Genomic DNA, 13,621 nt, shown 5'->3' on the forward strand with positions numbered 1-13,621 from the left:
CGTTCCCGGACCAGATTGGAGATGTAACCTCTCCAACGTGTCCTGGGTCAACCCGGGGGCCTTCTGCCGGCAGGACATGCCCGAAACACCTCCCCGGGGAGGCGTCCAGGAGGCATCCTGACCAGATGCCCAAACCACCTCAACTGGCTCCTTTCGATCCGGAGGAGCAGCGGTTCTACTCCGAGTCCCTCCCGAATGTCCGAGCTCCTCACCCTATCTCTAAGGCTGAGCCCGGCCACCCTACGGAGGAAACTCATTTCGGCCGCTTGTATCCGCGATCTCGTTCTTTCGGTCATTACCCAAAGCTCATGACCATAGGTGAGGATTGGGACGTAGATGGACCGGTAAATCGAGAGCCTGGCTTTCTGGCTCAGCTCCCTCTTCCCCACGACAGATCGGCTCAGCGTCCGCATCACTGCAGATGCCGAACCAATCCGCCTGTATGGTCATGGTCCAGTCAAAGCCCCGACCACAGCTGCACCATCTATATTAAATTGACACTGGTTGAGCTCTAGGACCAAGCGGAAAACAACCGTTTGTGTTGAGGCTTGTTTCCCATTACTGTAAAGATACCCCCCTCGTGTCCCCCCCACTTCTAAAGTGAAAATTACGTCCATGGAAGGCGCTATATCACATACAGTACCATTTACTTTTAAACACTGGATAATGTGGTGAAAGTAGAACAATGAGCTTTAACTCCTGACATGGTTTAAATACGTTCTTTCAGTGGCATGTTATCATTACAAAGATCGTAGTTATTACTGATGCCTGGAGAGGGCATTCCTCCTCAGCAGCAGCATCTGAACGCTGTACACGTCCCATTGGTCCAGTTACGCCGGTAGATGTGGGCGGCGCTTCTGATTGGACGCTCTAGCGGTCACTCTAAAGCGTTCAACCCTGTGATTGGCTGACTTCTCTGGAGCGTTGCTTCAGGTTAGCTGACATATCCTCGATTCCTCGCGTTCCTTCATAGCCGATAAGCTAGTGGTGCTGATGCTGTGACAATGGAAATCTTCCAAGAGGGCGTCGTCTAACCTGAGTGTGACAGAAGGGACGTAGAGGCAGCCGGACAAAGACACGAGGAGGAACCCTCCGCTGCGTGGCCAGAGTAAGTCTGACCCCGGAAACACCGACAGGCCCGGCGAGTGCGGGGTTGGTGGGTGGGGGGTGACAAGGCTGTTGTGAAAGCAGGTAGTACCCCTCAGTTAATGAAGACGTATGCTTCCTTTCTGACCTGTCGTCACATTAAACATTGAAGTGCGCCGGAAGTGCAGCTGCCTGCTAATCGTGCTCGTGGTGGGCCGACTGCGTTGCGGACAGAGCTGGTCTAAGGATTTTATCTAGAGGTGATTTTGTCACGTTGAGCTGTCGCCTTCTCACGTTTATACCCATAACTCAAATGTTCTGTCAGCTGTTTTTAAATCAAAACAATAATTATCTTTTGTTTACCAAACGTGTATTCGAGAGATATGCCTGTCAGACACATTGCATGCTGGGACTTGACGTTTGAATACTACAGCGTGGAGATATTGCATGTTGTGATTGGTGCTCATTCATCTGCATGTGTCAGATAACCGTGGTAACCATGGTAATGCAGGAGTTGCCTTCTCCTCCCAGTGATGGGGGCTTTCAGCCGACAGAGGTTTTTCCAGGAGCTCCCTCACGGCTGCCTGCTGCCTACAGCCCAGCAGGGCCTGGAGCAGGTGTGGCAGCTGCTGGTGATCTGCCTGCTGTGTCGACTACTTTGGATGTTGGGTAGGAGCTCCGTTATGTTGGGGTTACCTTGCCTGTCTTGTTGTCCAGCCTAAACAAACTGCAAGGTGTTTTTTTCTGATCTTGCCTCATCAGGTCTCCCTTCATTTGTGAAACACTTGAGCACAGTGGCTGGAGGCTTCTACACCCTCTACCTATTCTTTGAGCTCCATATGATCTGGGTGGTCCTTCTCAGCCTTCTCTGCTACCTCTTCCTCTTCCTGTGCCGCCATTCCACCATCCGAGGCACCTTCCTCTCCATTACTGTGCTCATCTATTTGCTTCTGGGGTAAGAGAGAGAAATCACACCACTGAAGTCTTCACAGTCTGCTTGGTGGCTATTAAAACTCTACATGAAGATGTAAATGTTCCTGTCTGTTTTGATCAGAGAGCTTCATATGATGGATACCACCAACTGGCACAAGATGAGAGGTGGGTCCTAACTCCACCTCTCATGCAGCTGCTCTGGTCTGATATTTCTAGTCCTAATGTGGATTCTCCATCATCCAGGCTCACAGATGGTGGTCGCCATGAAAGCCATCTCTTTAGCCTTCGATTTGGACAGGGGAGTTGTGGCCAGCGTTCCCTCGCCCATTGAGTTCATGGGCTATATTTACTTTGTGGGCACTGTGATCTTCGGACCTTGGATCAGCTTCAACAGCTACAAAGAAGCTCTGGAGGGACGTAAGCTGGTAGGTGTGATGTAGTCACATAGGGGTGACTTCCTGACGCTGAGTTTGTCCTGAGACAGACCTGTTCAAGTTTTTTTCCCGAGTCCCTCACGACTGACCAGGAATGAGGGGATATGGAAAAAGAACGAGCAGATCCCGAGACAAGCTTTTAACGCCGCATTTGTCTTTCTCTCTGTCAGAGCTTAGCGTGGCTTTGGAAAGTGTCTGTGAGCTGGGTGAAGAGCCAGGTCTGCCTTGTCATTTCCAACTGTGTGGCTCCTTACCTCTTCCCTTACTTCATACCCGTCTATGGAGACAAGCTGCTACGAAGGTGAATGGAGTTCAGAGAGAGCACCAAACTAACCCCTGTTTGAGGCTTGGGAGGTAACACCTCACGTCTGTTTTATTCGCAGCAGAAAACGGCGGAAAATCAAGTGAGTAACGATCTGAAACGACCCTGAACGTATCCATGTCCGTAAACATTGATCCTCACCCCTCTGCTGCAGCATGCTTGTTTCCTGTGTGTGTGTGTGTGTGTGTGTGTGTGTGTGTGTGTGTGTGTGTGTGTGTGTGTGTGTGTGTGTGTGTGTGTGTGTGTGTGTGTGTGCATATGCATCCTTCCCCTCCCTTTCTGTGCAGCGGGACACATTTCTCACCCTCACATTCACCATTTCATCACACCGAACATCCGGGTGAGACGTTCATCTGCAGTAGTGAGTAAAACGTGTGGAAGTGTAACGTATGTTTTCTTTATCTCGTTGCTTCTCAGAGGAATGCTGTCAAAGTAGGTATTTTAGCTGGAATACACTCAGGTCTAGTCCACACGTAGCTGGTTTTTTTTTAAAACAAATATCCGCCCCTCCAAAAACTTGCATCCACACCACCTCGTTTTAAAACAAAACTCTGTCCACACGTACCCGGATAAATACGTTGTTAAGGACATGCCAGACCTGTAGGCGGCAGTACTTCCCCCGTTCTTAACCTCGTCCTTCGTCTGTGGTCTTCCGCAAGGAGCAGTAATTCCGCTTGCAAAAACAAACAAGCAAAAAGCGCTTGGACGATTGATAAAGCGAGCGCAGCTCTGAGGGCGTCCATGATGTCAGCTAGTGTAAACACAGGTCGCACACGTGATGTCAGCATTTTTTTGTCGCGGAAAGTGACGTTGCGGACCTTAAAACTCCGGTTTTGTCCGTCCACACGCAGACACCCATAACGGAGAAAACGCAGATCTTCACTTTGGCCGGAGTTTTTAAAAAGATCCGTTTTCGTGTGAAAAAACTCCGTTTTCGTGTGGATGACAGGCCAAAACGTAGAAAAATATCCCCGGCTACGTGTGGACAGGGCCTTAGACTAGAGCTGCACCGCACTGAGACTTCCTGTTGTGCTGTCCCTGCTTCAGGTGGCTGCTGGCGTACGAGAACACCATGTCTTTCCACTTCAGCAACTACTTTGTTGGCTACTTGAGCGAGACTACAGCTACGCTTGCTGGAGCAGGCTTCACAGAGGAGAAAGAAAACCTGAAATGGTCAGCGTGACGCATGCATCTTTAACATCATCCTCTTGTTTTCCACATTTCTAACCGGCCTGTTGACCTTTTCTCTTCTCAGGGATATGAGCGTAACGAAGCCTCTCTGTGTGGAGTTTCCTCGCTCCATGGTGGAGGTGGTGACCTCCTGGAATCTCCCCATGTCTCGCTTTCTGCACACCTGTGAGTTGTAACGGTGCTCAGGAGCAGCTCGGATTGGTAAAGCTGATTTCCTCTGAGTCTGATGCAAGCTGATGCTCTCGTCTCTCAGATGTGTTTAGGAGCGCGCTCAGGTTTGGGGTGTTCTCCGCCGTCATGGTGACGTACGCAGCCAGCGCCCTCCTCCATGTGAGCGCTCTTATGTTTATTCTTAAAACTAAATGCTCTCTTATCAGCAAGTGTTTTGTTTTGAATCACGTTTTGGCTGATTTCAGGGTTTGAGTTTTCATCTGGGCGCAGTGCTGATATCTCTGGGTTTCATTACTTACATCGAGCACGGTACGGGTCTTCCTAATGCTCCTTCTGTTATCCCACATTAGAACCTTTCCATCCGGAGAAAGCGCTGATCTCAGCAGTAATGCTTAATTGCACCCCCCTCTGACACGCTGTTTCTGTTCACTGCAGTGATTTTAATTTTCTTGGTTGGAACGAATGCCCTTCATTCCTCTAATTCCAACGCCGTGTCCTTCTTTTGTGTTTCAGTTTTGCGTAAGAGGCTTGCCGTTATTTTTAGTGCCTGCATTCTGTCTAGGAAGTGTCCTCCAGGCTGCAGTCACCAAAACAAAAAGGTAATGAGGGTTATGGGATAAATTCACAGAAAGAAGCAGTTCGGCAAAACTGGTTAACACTTAATATTTCATACATCTTACCCTCATATGAAGGGGAGGTCATCTGTTGTTTTTCATCTGAGTGTGGAGACTCTGTGGAGTTCAGTCTCTAGGTAGGAATGTCCTAAAACCTGCCATCTGTCCCTGCTGGACCCTGTACAGGGTCACAGGGTCGGTTACAGAGACCACACACACACACACACACACACTAGGCCTGTTGACACTGTGTGTTTTTGGACTGATAACTGAAATAAATCTGATTGTTGAATTAATGACCTTCTTGCCATGTAGCCAAAGCTTAATTAGACGTCATTCCTGCTTCTTCCGTTTTGTGTTTTATCCTCTCCTGTTCTTACTTTTGCCTTGGCGTGCTTTTTGGGACAGAACCGGCGGTCCCGCTGTGCAAGAAAGAAATTCCAATTCCAACCACAAGCTGTGATTTTGTTTTTCTTTTCAACTATTTTATTTTACAATTAATTTTAGGCAATTCCTGTCACAGCTGGAAGTTTTTTTCAAACAAGTATTTTTTATTTAGTGAAACCATAATAATACCCGGTTGACTGGGAACGATGAGACCTTTTACGTTTGGTGTCACTAAGGAAACATGGAGCTTATTTTTTAATATCTACACATCTGCTTCAGTTAAACAGCAGCCTTATGTTCAGGTTGTTAAAGGGGCATTATGGAAGTGTGACAGCCAAAACATGTATAGAAATATTAAATGTCTTCTTCATACGTTCTCCTGCAATGCCCTGGTCCTGTAGAATGAGCCCTGGCATTTTTACTGTGATTGCCTGTTTTTCTGTAAAATCACAGAAAAAGAGAGATGCTCGGGTCGAGCAGGCTGCTTCATGCGCGTTCACGCTCAGGCATCGCCCGTAGCATTTGCTATCCGTAGCTTTAGCAGCAGAGAGAGAGGCAGTGCCACTTTGTCGCTGTTCCTAACGCCTAGTGACAAAGCTAGCTACATTTCTGAGGACCCTTAGCTACTTTCTGTAGAACTTTCTTCTAGATATTTCCTGCTAATTAGCAACAAAATAGCCATTTTCACTCCGAACCGTTCTTTGGTTTGACGTTTCAGCTGTCATCAAGGATATAAATGTTACAGATACGAAAGACGTTACCGGCGCTTTAGCTCACTTAGAAGACGGACTCCCGTGTGGAAGACCCGGGTTTGATTCTGGGTGTGAACATAGTTTATTTAGAGTTCATTTTTTACATTAATGGTATATTTTTTTTACAGTAAGATGCCCAAATTTTTATTTGAGATTCGCCGAACGACATTGAATTCACAGATAAAAAAGATGTGGGTTCAACTTTCATTTTGGAACAATTTTTCAAGCAAGGGAAGGGAATGATCTGAGCATGCAGGAGGACTGACCCATCATAAACCTTTGTCGGCTGTGCTGAAGAGAAAGGTACAGAACCACATTATTTCATTAATTAGCTGCGTGTTCTCCTGTCCTCTGTCCTCCGGGCCACACACACACACACACACACACACACACACACACACACACACACACACACACACACACACACACACACAGGACTGTCTCAGCTGTTATTTTCGTTAAGGAGTGTGCACGTACAGCATGCACGCCTCGTGCACGAGCCTACTTTTGAAGCTGCTGTTACGCTTTTGGCCTGAGGGGGCAATGGCGAGCATAAAAATTCAAAACTCTGTAAAGTCCCTTTAAATGATATGTTTGGAAACCAAATCTTGGGCGTTGGTTCCACACATCAGAGCAGCAGGGAGTGAAGATCAGGCTGCATGAAACCGTTTTATTGCAGTTTCATATTTTCTGCGTTTATCTCTCCGAGCTTTGGAGGCTGGGTTAAATGTTTATCAGGAGTCCCATCCTGTTCAGTCTAGATTATGTATTCAACTATTATCCTTTCTTTACCCTCAGAAACGGTGGGTGTATCTGATCAACATAGCATTTAGCGCTTTGGCAGTACTTCACCTGACATACCTGGGCTCGGTGTTCAACTCCAGCGTGGACTACACGGAGGAGGAGGAGGTGAGATGAGACGTCTGTCGGGTCGAAAACATCAGGCATAAGCCGTAACTGCATGTTTTAATCTCTCAGAAAAACTTTCCTTTTGCCTCTTTAATGGGAAATAAAGTTTGAGTCCTTCAGGAATGATAAGCTAAAGGCTAGGCCAAATATCTGCCGCCTTCCAATCTCCACTTTTTATACACTGTTGCCACAAATTTGACTTTTGAGGATTTTTGGGTAGAAAAGCCTGAAAAGCACCAGAAGTTCTACGTGTTGCTGCTGGTGGTGACATTTAGGGAGCTTTCACGGCCTCATGTAGGATGCTGTGAAAGCTCCCTGAACTTTGGTACGGACCAAACGAGTCATCGCTGGTCCTCCTGAAAACACGGAGTGCTTCGCTCACAGTGTGAAAGGAGAACAAGGACAACGCTTGGAGAAGCAGGGATTATTGACCAACAGATTTGGAGGCAGTAGGTGGGTACGTGTGGATAATTAAAACAGAGATCAGGTTTTCTGCCTGCTCTTCCTGGACTGTCTGGTGTGAAAGCATCCCCACACTAAATAACCACAGTAACCTCGTCAGTCATATAGAGACACTATCTATCTAAACAGAGGCCATTCAGATGACTGTGTGTAGGCTATAGAGCTGCTTGATCATAGAAAAAACATTGTGGTTATTTTTTTTTTTACCTTTCAAATAACCGGTTACACTCAGATGGAGCGCTGTCCAGAGTTCACATTTTAACCCTCCCAGTCTTTATGGGTGACCCCGCGAGGAAAGTTGATGGTTTATCCCTTGAGGTCCACGTGGCAGGAGTGAGGTGGTGCTCACTCCTCACCCCTGCCATGTGGACCCAAGGGATAAACCATCAACTTTCCTCGCGGGGTCACACCCATTAGGACAGTGGATTAATGTTAGCTGTCATTTGTCACAGTTACATTTCATAAACCACCATAGATGCCTAAGACCAGACCAGACCTATCTATGATCATGAACAACAATAGTAGGACCGTCCCATGACCCTGTGTTGTGTTTGTACCTGAACTGATCTGCTCTGATCAGTACCTGTCTTGTATATATAGTAGCTGTTTCTCTAAGTATTGCCACTTCATATTATTATTTGATCATGATTATATTCTTATTTTATATATTTGCTTATCTCTTGTTTTTCTGTCTTTTTGCACCAAGTACCGCAGCAACTTCCTAATGTTGTGATTTCTCACACATGTGGCTATAAAACCTTCTGATTCTGATAAAGGTATTTTGTAGCTTTTAAACAGTAGTTTCAAACATATGTTGACACCAATTAGTTAAACCTGATAATTCACTTATTGAAAATTAAAATAAAACAAAGACAAGTGGTGCTGTTATTAAGGCAGGGGAGGGTTGCTATGGAAACCTGCATGTCCAAGCAGGGAGTAATTTGTTGACAACTTTATGGCTGAACCCTGTGTCCAAGAGCATGAGGACTCAAAATAATCAAGTCAAATCTTGATGCATCCCATGGTGTCTGTGTGTTTTGCCCTTGTTCTGCCCTCTTTACTGCCTGTAAAACCCTACCTACCACAAGAAGCATGTGATTTCAGTGGTTTAGTGCTGAAATACTAAAGGGATTAATTGCACAGCCCTGATCACGGAAACACTTTTCAGAATGTACAAAACATTCCTATAGGACAGGGGTGTCAATCTCAAACTCACACGGGGCCGAAATGAAACTCTGGGACGGAGTCGAGGGCCAAACTTAATATTTTTTGAAAAAGTGACGGCAAATTTGCACATTTTCTTTATCAACATATATGCAATTTTGAACCTTTTAATTTGGAAACAAACTTATTTCTGCATTAACACTGAATGTGGAATAACCAAATTACACACGAGCAAGTCAGTTTTAAATAAAACACATCAGTGGTATTCATTACTTGTGGTATAATCAGCATTTTTAAAATCTTTTAAATCTTCTCTCACGGGCCAACAACAAAATAAAAATATCATTTTATCTTAAATGAAAATGCAACATCTCACCTGTTAACTTTCACGTTTTGGAGCAGAAAACGAGCATAAAACCAACATATTTAAAGCTCAGTTTGCTCCACTGGTTTACTGTGATGCTCACCTGTTCCAGCCAGATACCTGCATCATGGGGTTGATCTGAGCTGAGGAGGAGACTCCTGTTGTTTTGTTCATCTTCATCATAATAATGACAACATTAGATGACAACAGGTGCTCACATAGGTTTGTGCTGATGAACATGTCTGAGCAGCTTGACCGCGTTGTTGTGTGTCGGGGAGGAAAAATAACAACTACAGCAGCCACAGAGTCGTGCTGACTTGAGCGTGTCGCTGCTCGCTGGAGTTATATCGGCTCTGTCTGGACGTTAGTTGGAAAACTTTCTCTTTAAGTCGTGAACACATTACTGAGCAGCTAGAATCTCCGTTTCTGGGCTTCAACGTCAGAAAACAGCTGAGTGAACTCGGCGCTGAGTGAGAGGAGTGTAGTTTGTCCGAGACAGCGGAGCTGCAGACACCCGGCAGCAGGCGCTGGAAAAAACACAAAGGAGGGGGCGCGTCGGCTCCGCGCTGACGCCGCAAAGCATCATGGGAGTTGAAGTCTTTGCGGTAAAATCGGCCAGCGGGCCAGTTTTAATATATTTTTGATATTTATCTCGCGGGCCACATAAAAATGCTCCGTGGGCCTTGAGTCTGACATATGTGCTATAGGAGCTCTAGATAATATCTGGTCCTCTAGCTGTTGTGCGTCATGTTGCCAGTGTTATAAGTGACATGGTTTCCTCTGCAGGACGATATCACCCATCACACCATTCAGAAGTGGTCGGAGCTGAGCTGGACGAGCCACTGGGTCACATTTGGATGCTGGGTGTTCTACCGGCTCGTTCTCTAATAACGGAGAGCAGAAGAGGAGGAGGAAGCAATAACAAGGAGCAGGTTTTCCACTTCTGCACTGTGACTTTACCCTGCGTCAGTCTAATGAAGCTACCTGCAGAGCTCAGGCTGCATCAGTTATCGGCATGGTCCTTCTAACCTGCTCTGGGACCTGTTGCGTCTTTCTGATCGTCTTTTCTCCATTTCAAATTCTTTTAATCCGAGCCACACTTGTGGAGCCCTCCTGTTGTCTCGGTGACTCACCATCAATAGCTATCAGTGCAGTGGAGGTGGCCCGCTCCTCTGCAGATGTTCTCCAGATGTGCTGCTCCTCTCATCTCTGTGTGTAGTCACACTTATGTTTGAAGGATGGCACACTGATGGCTGTCTGAAGTCTCACAGGCAGCAAATCCACTTGAACGACCAAAATCAATAATTGCCATTGTTTGTCCCTCAGTACCGTCTGATGGTTTCCGCCCGTCTTGTCTACGTGTTCCATTCTGACATCCAGAGTATTTCACCTCAGCTGCTTGTTTGTCATTCTTTGAGAAAGCCAAATCAAAAGTCGTGATATTGGATTTTGTCAACGCTGCTAGACAGGTGGAGCGTGAGCGAAGGAGGAATAAAGAAACCTTATTGTGAGTCTGGATCGTGTGTGTAGAAGTAGCACCTGAGCTCTGCCGGTACCCGGCGACCTGGTTTGGTGCTTCGTTCCGTTTACAGCTCTTTGTGGCAGATTCTTCTCATCGGGAAGACAAACGTGAAGAAAAGACTGAGAAGGAAGCCGGCTGTGAGGCAGAAATGTTACTGTAATGAATTACATTCTGTGATTTTTAGAAACCTAAACAGACTTTTGTAGTGCGGTATCCTAGTGTTTGGATTTTGTCATGTGCTATATTGATAATTTCTTAAAATATGAACTTATTTCCTTAAAAATATATCCCATTTGTATTTTTACTCTTAAAATCGGGGTATTGAACACGTATTACTGCATAGCAAAGGTACTAAACCTACATTTTGTACAGAATGAATTAGTACAGTATGTGACGTAAAAGACTACGGGTTTTTACTACACAGCTGCTTTTAGGGGATAAAGTGTGATCATTAAGAACATGAGTGTGTTTCCTGGTGGAAGTGAGCTTCTAGAGCTCACCTGTTAGCTCATGTGCTCCGTGTCTGCAGGCGCGCACGGATACCACTCAATACAAAAGCTGTTGTAAATACCCTCCTCAGATTTGTGCTTTTTCGTTGTTTCATCCCTGTAAATGTGAAGCTCTGACGCTCCTGTGAACTTTTTAAAAATAAAATTTTACAGATAACCGTTGTGTCGAAAGCCTAGCGTTCCTCGGAGGGATCAGTGTCACCCACTGCCTTCCATGCAGGGGTTTTAGGGTCAAAAACTGACTCCATAGCCATTCTTCTGTGGTGGCGGTCTTGAATTGGGCCGACTGTAAAAGTTGATGAGATGTAATGTTCACCAGTTTAATTAAAATCCGTTCTTCATGCAGTCTTGATTTGCACGAGTGTGATGAAGTTGGATCAGCTTATCACATCCCTCATTTAGTGGGGGCAGCAGCAGGAGATAGAGCGGGTTGTCCGGTAATCGGAGGGTTGTAGGACTGATCCTGGCAGAGAATGCTGCTGTTGTGTCCTTGAGCAAGACACTTAAACCCTGCCTGCTTGCTGGTGGTGGTCGGAGGGACTGGTGGCGCCGGTGTTTGGCAGCCTCACCTCTGTCAGTGCGCCTCAGGGCAGCTGTGGCTACAATAGCAAAGCGCTTTGGAGACCTCGGCTTGTGTAGCGCCTTTCAGAGAGAGAGATCTCCAAAGCGCTTTGCTCATCCACTCCGATGGTGATGAGCTACGTCGTAGCCACAGCTGTCCTGGCGGTTGTTGTACACAGGCACCACCGGTCGCTCCAACCACCACCAGCGGATGAAGTGACTTGCCCAAGGACACGCCAACTGACATGACGGCTTGAGTCTGGGTATGAAACCTGCAACCCTCAGATTACAGAGCGAACTCCTAACCCCTGAGCCACCATTGCTCAAATCGTCTGACTCATCATTAAATAACACCAAATATAAGTTTGTTGGTGTTTCTCAATGTCAAGGCGCCTGGCCTGGCGAGGCGATGTCTTGCGAGGCCAGGCGCCTTGCTTACGAGGACGCTGTCCTTCCTTGGTCAAAGAAAACGGTCAAATGGAACAGACTTGCATCACGTGACCGCGGCTTCCACAGCGGTCATGTGACACGGGAGATAACGTTATATTTTATGCGTATTAGTTTCAATATAAATATATAACGAGTTTATTTTTTAAATTGTGTACATGTTTATTAAATGAAAAATATAAGCCAGTTACTACCCGCTAGCCACCGACTAACCAACCACAGATAACTTCTTTAGATCTAAAAAAAAATAAACATTTTAAATTAGCTGACTTACTTTTAAAATACCGTGGTGTATTGTGGGTAATTTTTGACCAAGCCTAGGCTACAAGACACCTCCCGTGTGTCCTTGCTCAGCTAGCTAAACGGCTAACCAACAGAGAACAGACGCCTCGGTAGAACATGAACATTGGAACACGTCTTGGCGGCTCCTGATGACGTATCTCCTAGGCAACCGGGGCGGGGCCAAGACATCAAGGCGAGGTTCCTTGGCATTGAGAAACACCCCGAGTCTCAGTTGATGATTATTGGTGGCTGGCGGCCATCTTGACATGTGTGGTCTCCAGAAGCAAACTAATTATGAAAGGAAGGGTTTCATGAAGATCCATAACGGACACAGCCAGACACACGTGAACAAGAGGAACTAGGTTGTAAAGGTCCGGACACAGACTGCTGTAGTAAATAGTTGTTTATTTGAGTTATTATTTACAAAACAAGTTTTTCCACAGTAGGATGAGGAAGGGTTGAAGCAGGGCTAGACAGAAGATGGGGAGGAACAAGAGATGGTGATGGATGGAGATCAGTTTCTGAGGGGTGAGCAGATGTGCTGCACAGCAGCACGGCCGGCTGGTTCTGGGGGAAAGTGCATAGGGTGGGGGGGGGGGGGACGCTCATCCCTTTCTCCCTCCGGGACCCCCATGTCTACGACGACAGGACCCTAGCAGCGTCTCCAAAGCCATCTTCACAAAGGCCTGGAAGTTACTGCTTCTCTCCCTTCGGCTGTCCTGCTTAGGGAGAAAACACACAGATACCTTCACTGGGACCACGGCCGTCGCACTTCACATCAACAGCAGCTCTTTTAACGTTATTCGGTCCTAGGTCCCACAGGCGGTGTTCACAGGGTCCGATTAAAGGCTTACCTCCTTGCTTCTTGTTATCATCTCCTTTCTGATCACCTTTCTTTGGCTGTTCTTTAGGACTCTGAGGTTGCTGCGAAGTAAAAGCAAAATGAATGAGGTAACAAACAAGGATAAAGTTTCTTACTGGTGCAGCAGAGATTCTTTTCCTACCTTGGTAGCTGACTTCTTGTCCGATTTATTACCTGAAAATAGTCAAATATGTTTGTCAAACAGCTACGACTTCTTTTGCTGTTTATTTGGTCATCTTCAGCTTCATTTAGATGCTCGTGATGTCACAAGACATCTGGACAAATCAACAATCTATTTTCTTACCTTTCGTTCCTGGCATTTTGACTGTTATCCAAAGTTGATGCTCTTTTGGGAAAATGCAGTGCGTAACGTGCTGCTTGCCTGTGGCATTTATGGCCAGAGCTTCTGAATGGTTCAGCCACGGGGGCCCCTTCGAGCAAGAGCACCCTGAACAAGCAAAGAGCCCCGTCAGCTCAGCGGGTCTTTGCTGAGCCAGGCGAAACCTCAGAGCTGACCTTGTAACACTGCCATTGTGAACTTACTGGAACTGCGTGTTCACCTTTTGTTCATGACAAGAAAGCATTTATGGTTTGGGAAAGGAGGATATCAGTTTTATTTTTGTTCAATTTTAATTTGTTCTTGTAACAT

The 13,621-nt window shown here is 46.3% G+C and overlaps 1 protein-coding gene and 1 long non-coding RNA gene across 10 annotated transcripts; one reads left to right on the forward strand and one right to left on the reverse strand.

Moving 5' to 3' along the window:
* Nucleotides 1-603: 603 nt before the first annotated feature.
* LOC107390509 (porcupine O-acyltransferase) lies at nt 604-10,977 on the forward strand. Of its 9 annotated transcripts, XM_054745646.2 has the most exons (16): nt 604-1,108; nt 1,259-1,346; nt 1,618-1,755; nt 1,849-2,041; nt 2,141-2,184; nt 2,263-2,444; nt 2,624-2,754; nt 2,837-2,857; nt 2,930-3,115; nt 3,823-3,948; nt 4,031-4,131; nt 4,220-4,296; nt 4,383-4,446; nt 4,651-4,736; nt 6,689-6,799; nt 9,576-10,977. In XM_054745646.2, exons 3-16 carry the CDS (start codon nt 1,620-1,622, stop codon nt 9,675-9,677), a joined length of 1,560 nt encoding a protein of 519 aa, XP_054601621.1. In that variant the 5' UTR covers nt 604-1,108; nt 1,259-1,346; nt 1,618-1,619; the 3' UTR covers nt 9,678-10,977. The 9 variants fall into 9 exon arrangements, with proteins under 9 accessions (XP_054601621.1, XP_054601618.1, XP_054601620.1 ...); XM_054745643.2 differs by lacking the exon at nt 1,259-1,346 and having other exon boundaries at nt 1,571-1,755; XM_054745645.2 differs by lacking the exon at nt 1,259-1,346 and having other exon boundaries at nt 1,598-1,755.
* Nucleotides 10,978-12,498: 1,521 nt separating this feature from the next.
* On the reverse strand, nt 12,499-13,380 carry LOC107390511 (uncharacterized). The gene is made up of 4 exons (XR_001573534.3): nt 13,277-13,380; nt 13,115-13,146; nt 12,965-13,034; nt 12,499-12,832 (listed from the first exon to the last, which is right to left on the reverse strand). It is a non-coding gene; the product is annotated as an uncharacterized lncRNA (long non-coding RNA).
* Between the last annotated feature and the right edge of the window lie 241 nt (nt 13,381-13,621).

Source organism: Nothobranchius furzeri, chromosome 15, assembly GCF_043380555.1.
Source record: "Nothobranchius furzeri strain GRZ-AD chromosome 15, NfurGRZ-RIMD1, whole genome shotgun sequence".
In the NCBI taxonomy this organism is placed as follows: Eukaryota; Metazoa; Chordata; class Actinopteri; order Cyprinodontiformes; family Nothobranchiidae; genus Nothobranchius; species Nothobranchius furzeri.